Raw genomic sequence first — 8,785 nt, 5'->3', positions numbered from 1 at the left:
GTTGTGGTATGGATGCCCAATTTGGTTTAGTCCCAAGAAATTTTTTAGCGCAACATGATAAGTGACATAGTGTTTCTTATCTTTTTCGAACTATTTATACATTTAGTTTATAGACTAAATTTAGATTATTTTCATGTAATATAATCCAATAAATATAAAAGAACCAAAAAAATGATAATATAAAATTGGCGTTAGGGGGTGGACAAAAATTGGATGTGGATGCATAGAAATTGAGATATGATCGTATTAATGTATCACATCAAAAAATATGATGGTATTAGCACGCATCAAAAAAATATTATCGCGAAAAACTGAGGCATGCTGTGCTATGTATTAATGTATCCGAGGATTGTCCATTCCATTTATTTTCCATTCCAATACAAGAATATGATCATATAACTTGTTATGCTTTGCTTTCCCATAGTACAACTCCGTCGTAAATTGAGATGGCAACTGATGGCTGTTGCATGTGGGGTTGCATGGATACTCGCAGCCAATCTCTCTCACTACCTGGCTTGGGCTCCTACCGAAGTACCAATCCCCAACAGCCTCCACCAGTGTCTGCTCCAAGAAAATCAAGACACGTGTCAAAGGCAACGAGCGTCATATTTACACTGAAATTCACTTCAATTTCAGTTACTCATCCTCACCTTGTTTCCTAGCCTTGGGGCGACTGGTGATGAGTTCCATGGGGAGTTATCGAACCATGCCTGACAATGGCTGAAGCATGAATCGATGAACCAGCTGCAGTTCTCGTTGTCCCCTACAGCCTTGAGGCCATCCACCATCGCCTTCCTAAGTCCTTCGAACAAACAGGCATATCGAACTATATTGAGGAACAGATGCGTTGGAATGGGAAAAAAACAAAGGAGAACAGATAGATTGCATGCCAACCATTGAGCACTTGTATCTGCGAGGAGTTGCAGCTGCGAATGTCAGCTCTGCAGCGGCGCCATGACTCATGAAGAGAGGATCTATCCGGTGCAACAACATTCTTTACCTGCACACAGATCAAACCGATGCAATCATGGATAGCAGTCAGGATCCCTTTATCTTAGCTCTTTTCCACCTTTGAAGTTGGAACTGAAAATGAAGTTGAAATGGAAGTGCCGTGCCTGCCAGGAGTCGTAGGCAGAGTTCAGGATAAACGTGGCCGTCCTGATGCTTTTGATAATCTCCGCAGGAAAGAAACACTGCATGGCATGGGAGCAACGCCACTACTGAATGAACTTACAAAACAACCAGATCGATTTGCAGAGTAATATGGGTAATTGGGTGTTATACCTCTGTCGGATCCTTGTTTGCCAGGAGGCAGTCCTTGGGCAAAACTCCAGTAACATTCTGGAGAAGGAAGAAGGGATACAAAATAACCGGAAGATCATTTAGATTTAGTTAGCACATATACCCCCACATTGACAGAGCTCTTCATTTCTTCAGCAACTATGTCATGTATGTGACATTGATATCAACGACGGACGCTAACCTGAAGGTGAACGACTCCACTGTATACAGACCTCATTGACCTTTGCCCTGAGATATCCTTTCTGAAAGCACGCAGCGCAAAAGATGAGTAGGAGTAAACAAACAAATTTAATTAGTAACAGAGTGGATGGATGGTCTTACACGTTCACAAAGAATCCAGCGTCAGGAAGGCACTTCACCAAAACCTCAGGAGGAAACCTTGCGCGGAAGTCATTGCAGTGCAGCAGGGTAGCCAGACCACCAGCAGAGCAACCCGTAAGCAAGGCCTGGATGGCGACGGATCACTTCAGTTCTCGGTCGAGATGAGTTCATCAAGGATGAGAACCAGTACTGCTAGTCTGCTATTGACGTAGGAGTAGGACTAGCCTGTTCGGAACAGGCGAGCCCTTTCTGCTTGAGCTCGTAAGGACCGCCTCCCATATGCGCTGGCCTCTGAAGAAGAGAGTGCCGTTTCCATCCTGATCATCGTGTTGCGAGTCACCAGCAAACGATGCCCCGTCGCAATACCGAACAAATACTCTGTTCCAGCTGTAGAAATCTAGTAATCACATGTCGGAGTACGAGCGTGCTATATGAGATCAGTAAAAAAAATTGAAGGTACACGATAAGAGGCGAAACGATCTTTTGGTAAAAATCTGGTAATCCTTTCTTCTCTTCCTCTCGCTGCTACTCAAGTATGGTTGGCTAGGCCAATCCTCACCATTCCTTCAGATGGCTTTTGAAAACCTCTTGTCAGCATAAGCATAAAGTCTTCTTTTGGCTCCTATTAAAAGATGGACTCAGCACCAGAGAATTACTCTAAAAGAAGAACATGTATTTGCCAAGCTATGATTGTGTTTTGTGCTCTGAACACACCGCAGAAATGCTGTTTCATCTCTTCTATCATTGTCGCCAAGACTTGTTCGCAGATCATCCAAGTGCAAGTGATGACTGGTTTACACCCCTATCAACTCCTGGAAAGCTTTAGAGGATAACTAAATGTCCCTTTTTTCATGGAAATAATCGTCCTCATGTCATGGAGTATATGGATGGCAAAGAATGACCTCATCTTCAGAAAATGTCCTTGTTGGAGCTTTGAGATAGCTCTTCTATCAAGAATTCTCTTGGGCTCCACCCAAAAAAAAAAGAATTCTCTTGGGCTGCCCTACGGGCCTCAGCAACCAAGTCCCCAGCAATGTTTCAATGATGTAATTTGGCTCATTTTCTTTGTTTCTTTTTTGTCCCCAGCAATGTTTCAATAATTGTAGTACTTTGTAACTCTTTTTGTTCTCTTTTTTAAATATATAACCAGTAGGGGTTAAAACACCTCCTGTTTCCTAGAATATTTAAGAAGACCCACAAACAGGCGTGTGCACGTACCAGGGTTCAGTGCCGGATCGTTGCTAAGAATGCCCGTGAAGTTGATGTGTCTCTGCATGAACTTGGATGAGCCGTGGAAGGTCATCCTGCGGTCGGAGCAGCTGCGTACGGTGTCGCACCAGCCTCCGCCCTCGAGATGGATGAGCCAGCTGCGCGACCCGCCGCCGGAGCCCGTCTGCAGGTGGTACCCCGGCGGGCTCCCGTCCAGGCACACTGCGACGCCTCGTCTTAGCACGCAACAGTGGTCGGAAGAAAGAGGATGTGTGGCACGGCGGCGTACCGGCGCCCTTGTGGTGAGCGGCGGCCACGATGGTGAGCTCCACGGGGTCCGGCGGCGAGGAACTGGGGCGGTGCCTGCTCCTGCTCGTGCCGCAGCAGGCGCTAGGGAGAGGGCCGCGACCGGCGACCAGGAGGAACGCGAGCGTCGCCGCGACGGAGAGCGCGGCGGCCCAGGCCGCCGCGGCGCGTATGACTCGCCGTGGTCGCTGCGGCGACCGGAGCTCGTCGGTGGCCATCACTGAAGTTTCTTATCTCTGTCTGATATAGAAGCTCAGCACAGCACACACTGGAACTGAACTTTATAGCGAACTGGGCTGGAGTAGAAGCGAAGAAGCAGAGTATGTAGCAGAGACAAGTAGTGTTGTGGCGTGGCGTGTATGATTAAATCTTAAAATAGTTGATTAGCCTGTTTCTTTCGACCACACTCCTGCTTGTCCTTAATCCTGTGATCCTCAAGATCCACGCCATGGTTAAACTATTTGTGGTCGGCGCAACTGGTTCCATCGGGCCATGTTCAACACTCTCCCACGGAAGAAAAGATTACTGCATCGAGTCACGTGGGCGCAATTTTGAATTCGGAGCTGCAATTTTGAATTCGGAGCTGCTAAGTATTCGAATGTCCCAGCCCGCTAGCATCGGACGGACAATTAGGTCATAACTACAAAATTTCCGCCGCAACATACATCTCATGTTGCATGTAACATGTGAGACTGTCACAATATTTTTAAGAATCGAATCCTTACACATCACGGATCACGCGTGGATGGAGGGAGTGGGCAGAACCGCATAAGCAGCGCTGACTCGGGAGCGCGGTGCGAGGTGAGATACAAAGAAGAGAAAACATCAAAAAGAAAAAAAAAGATAAATATCTCAAAATCAAACCCTGCAACATAAAAAACAACATAACGCAATGTTGGGATCTTAGCTTCTTAAATATCCAAACAGGGAGCATGAACAGTATGAAAATGGTAATGAAAGTAGGCACTTAATTCTCCAGTAATAACCAGAAAATTCAACCCTTTACACAGTAGAAAGGAGGGGCTATTTATACCCCTAACTCTCGGCCAGATATCCCTAAATTGCTCCTCTCCAACTCATGTATAGCTCACTTACAGGCGATTTCGGGGTAAAATTACAAGGTGAGAGGTGCACAAATCCGACCTTCTCACGTATTCACATTTTACACGCATGCCTGTTTCAAAACGAAGGTCCCGGAGTCCTTCGCCTGGCTTGTCCTCGCGCTAGATAACCTTCGGGCTTCGAGGTCCTTCGGAGGTCATGGTCCTGAAGGTTCCGTCTTCGAGCGATCAGTCGTCACCTTCGTTCCCGAAGGCGATCCTCTTGATCCCAAAGGTCCTGATCTCCAAGCCTGTGCTTCCGAGTGACCAACTGTCACCTTCGCATCCGAAGGTGGGCTCTCTGGTGTGGGGCGATCTCGCAAGCGATGGTCGCCCTTCGGGTGTGCTTGCCTTCCTTCGTTAGAGCCCTGCAAACGGGTTAGGGAGCGTCTCCGAGGGTGGGTCGACCTCCGGGAGTCTATTCGAAGGTCCAACCCCCAACAGTAGCCCCTCGAGGGCGAGGTCCGAAACCGACGGTCCGAACCCGCATTAAAGAAGAAGATTGAGCATAACCTTCGGGAAGCTCCCGAGGAAAAACGTCTCCTGAACCGTCGGCTGCAAGGGTCGGTTTTGGTTGTGTACGTGTCAGGCTCCGATTGCGTCGCTTGGGCGGCCGACTCCTCGATTTTACCGTTTGTACTGTTGCTTTCCCCCCGCCTATATAAGCGGAGGGGGGGGGGGGGGTAAAACATGTGCCCTCTTGAGCTTTGCTTACCTTCGACGCTTTTTGCTGTAAAGCGCTTCTTCCGAAGGTTCCGCTTTGTGCGAGATTGGTCTCTTCATTTTTTCTCGGTGTAAGTGGTTTAGCGGTTCATGGCTCGCACTAAGCAAACATCAAGGTTAATCGAAGGTTAGAATTTAATCCCTTTGTCTAATCTGCTTTTCTTCGCTTTTCCGTAGATATGGCATTCATTAAGAGGGCGGTTCTTCGCGCAGACTCTGATCCCGCTGAACACCCCGAAGGATCCGAGGCTTCGCGTCCGCCAGCCCAACAAGAACAGGCCAGCGGCAGTCTGTCGGGGGTTTTAGCGAGTGTTTCTGACCTGATGGCTCCTGAGAAGCGTAAGACCTTGCTCTTCGAGCCATCTGTCATCTCTCAGAGTACGATCGATTTTTATGTTTCGAAAGGATATTTTCCCGAGGGTGTGTGTCGCCCTCCTGGCCCAGAGGTTTTCCCGGTGCCTCAGACTGGAGAGGTGGTTGTTTTTAAGGATTTTTTTACCGCTGGGTTGCGCATTCGAATGAATCTAGTAGTTCCGAAGCTATTGGAGCCATTCAACGTGAAGCTTCACCATTTCACCCCGAACGGGATAGTAGCATTGTCCAAATTTTTATGGGTTGCAAGGACGTTTGGAGGTGGAGTATCCGTTGATGCCTTTTGCAGGCTCTATCAGTTGCATTGTCAGCCTCGGAAGGTTTTTGTGGATGATGATGAGGAAGAGAGTGAGGTGCAGAATGGGTGTTGCACCTTTGTTCCTCACAAGTCCAACAAGAAGACAGGCTTGTCGAAGGTTGTTCTTACCGCTGCCCAGAAAAACAAATGGGAGGGGAATTGGTTGGAGTACTGGTTTTATGCCAAGATCGGATTTCCGGATCCCGAGGATTCGGACGAGGAGAAATATCTGTTAGCTTCGGAAATCGAGCCATTTGATCACACTTTTCAGTCTGCATACAACAAGCGTGCGCCAGGCTTTAAACCGTGCTTGGAAGCTTTTATGACAGCTTGTCAAGTTTGCGGGGGCAGAGATGTGGTGGAAGAATCTTTGGCCGCTGGGATTTGGCCTCTGTCTGCTAGCTGGGCTCCCCGAGGGTTCGATCGGAAATGGTTTGCCGGAATGGAGTATGACTTGACCTCGCCGATTTTTGGGCTTCGAAGACCCGAAGGTTCGAGTGATGAGGTGATCGTCGCCGAGTTAGAGCGGGAGGCCTCAGAAATCTTGGGACCTTGGAACAGGAAGGAATATCTTTCCCTGATCGAGGTTTGCAAGTGGAACCTTCGGTTGAACCGGTGCCTGGCGGAGATGGGCGTGGAGTACGACCCTCGTCCGGTGCCGGCGGGTGCGGTTCCGAGGATGACGCCTCCGGGCAACGTTGGCTCCGAAGTGGCGCCAAAGAAGTCCAAGGGCAAGGCTAAAAGGGAGGAGGTCGGAACCTCGGGCGAGGGGGTCGGCGGAGGTGGTCGAGGTCGTGGGCGGGGGCGGGGACCTTCGAGTACGAAGGTTTCGGTGGTGAGGGCTGAACGTGCCAAGAGGAGGTCTCCTGAAGAGGAAACATCTTCGGGCGATAGTGGTACGCCCTTGTTTATGGAGGAACTTATGGGGACGGTGGGCGGGGAGATAGTTATTCCAGAAGGGAGGTTATTTAGATCCCATTACGATCTTTATGATCAGTATGGGACGATGCTTTTTGGTTCGGGTCACCGTGTGGAGGTTGCGAAGGCACTGATTAACCTTCATTGTTGTCCCGAAGGTATCACTAAGTGCAGGAGGATCAACAGCATCGTCTGGCATGCGTCCAAGCCGGCGGACATCCCGAGGCCATCGGAGCCGAAGCCGACCGGACCGAGGGTTGAAGCCACGAAGGATCCGGAGCCAGCGGCCACGAAGCCTTTTGATGTCAAGGACATCGAGGAGGGGGAGCTCCTGGTAGGCGACACATTGTTGTCGCTCGGGAGGGGGGGGGAGTTTCCGGCAGCTCCGCTCCTCCTTCGGATTGGGAGCTGGAGGCGATTGAAGGGTTGAACGTCGATGAGGCCGGTGAGCTTCAGCTTTGCATCATTTTGCGGTTCATGGTTTGTCTGGGGTCTTATACTTTTGTGTTGCATTTTGCAGCTTTGCCTGAGTCAATGAAGCATCTTCTGTCCATAATGCATCAGCCGGGTACTACCGGAATTCTTCCTCCGGAGAGAGGTTAGGCGGGGCATGGTTATGTTTTGTCCTTGTGCAGTTTCTGGGATTCCCGAAGGTGATCCGGTTTTTGATGTAGAGTTTAATGCAGCCGTGGCGGAGACTTCCACCTCCGACGCTGCTTTCATCGTCGCTGACTTGAGCAAGAAGCTTGCCCACACCAGTCGCATTTTGATGCAAAAGACCAAGGCGGATAAAGACCTTCGGGTCAAGAGCGCCACCGAGAGGCTAAGTCTGGCAGACAAACTACGGCGGGCTGAGGCGGAGGTTCTCGCTCTGAAGGACGAGAACAAGCAGTTGAAGGGGAGGTGCGTTAAGTTGAAGGTGACTGCGAAGGACAACGAGAAGGTGCTGGAAAGCCTTCGGAAGACGGTGGAGGACGACGCAAACAAGAAGGTTGCTCTCAAGGGGAAGATCACGGAGCTGGAGGCGGTTCATTCTAGGGTGAGCGAACTCGACCGGGTGTACGCGGAGGTTGCCGCTCGGATCGACGAAGTGTATCAAGAGTACAAAAAGGCTCTTGCTGCACTTGGAGCGGAGCCTCTGCCCTTGCCCGAGCCAGCCGAAGGTCCCCAAGTTTTCTTCCAGTTTCTGGACTGGTTAACGTCGGAGTTCGAAGGGCTTGGTGAAGTGATGGGCGTTGCGAGTGACAACGCGGCGTCTGTCTCCTTCGAGGGACTAGTGGGTAATCTTCTCCGAGTCGGTGTTGTCGACCTCTCCAAACTCAGAGGTGACTTTCAATACGTCCCCTACGAGGGTCTGTCCGAGGAGGTGGCCCGGATCCAGGAACTCAAGATTACATTTTTCTAGCGCTTCTGGGAACCTTCTGGGAGAGTCGCCGTTCGGACTCTTGCAGCCACTGCTGCTGAGGTAGGTTCGTTTCGAAAGATTCTGCCTTTTGAGGGTTTTGTTTTGCTTGCTTTTGGTAAAGTTTTTTTGGCGCAGGAGACGGTGACTAGTCAACCTTTGGAGGATGGTCGGTCGCCCGGGGCTGGAACGTCTCCTTCGGGTCGCGAAGCAAGCGGTGCTCCGGGGGCTCGGGTTTAGAGATTAGCTTCTAGGCTTTGTTTTGAGAACTTTGAACCTTGTTTGTAAGAATTCCCAAACTGCAGGAAGCGAACAACGTTGTGCTGTTGTTGAGTTGGGAGGCTTTCAGCCTCGCTCATCCTGGGGCTAGTGTCGCGGAGTACTTGTTTTGGTCGGGTCGAGACTCTGTGTAGTTTTTGGAGCGCGAGAGCTCTTGTATTAGCTGCGCTTCGTTGTTGCGCTTCGAGGTGCTTCTTGTTTGCATCCTTCGAGGTGCATTTCTGTGCGCACTCTTCGAGGTGCTTCTTGTTTGCATCCTTCGAGGTGCCTTTATGTGCGCACCCTGCGGGGCGATTTTCTTTGTGCACCCTTCGAGGTGCCTTTCTTAGTGTACGGGGAAAACGTCTCCCGTGAATTTTGGAATTGCAAATTGTTGGAATTTGGTGAGGAATGTGCGAGGCGTCGGGAAAAACGTCTCCTCCCATTCTTGCGAACGGCTCGTCGTTGTTCTTCGTCTGGAGCCTTTGGTGAGCTTCGGGTGTTGTGTGTTTCAGTGTTTTTAGAAAAAAATGTCTTTTGTTGCGTGCTGGCCTTGTGCTTCAGGAAGCAAGTTAT

The 8,785-nt window shown here is 50.0% G+C and overlaps 1 protein-coding gene across 1 annotated transcript; it reads right to left on the bottom strand.

The window, feature by feature from the left end:
- Nucleotides 1–331: 331 nt before the first annotated feature.
- Nucleotides 332–3,352, bottom strand: LOC120709669 (pectin acetylesterase 5-like; the record flags this gene model as incomplete). Its single annotated transcript, XM_039995341.1, has 9 exons — nt 332–561; nt 651–802; nt 895–1,000; nt 1,116–1,193; nt 1,285–1,341; nt 1,484–1,544; nt 1,624–1,761; nt 1,825–2,020; nt 2,842–3,352. Coding segments are annotated over 9 exons (1,527 nt in total), but the record flags the coding sequence as incomplete, so codon positions are not given.
- Nucleotides 3,353–8,785: the final 5,433 nt, after the last annotated feature.

The sequence above is a fragment of the Panicum virgatum genome, chromosome 5K (assembly GCF_016808335.1).
Source record: "Panicum virgatum strain AP13 chromosome 5K, P.virgatum_v5, whole genome shotgun sequence".
Classification (NCBI taxonomy): domain Eukaryota; kingdom Viridiplantae; phylum Streptophyta; class Magnoliopsida; order Poales; family Poaceae; genus Panicum; species Panicum virgatum.
This window is presented reverse-complemented; position numbering and strand designations above follow the sequence as displayed.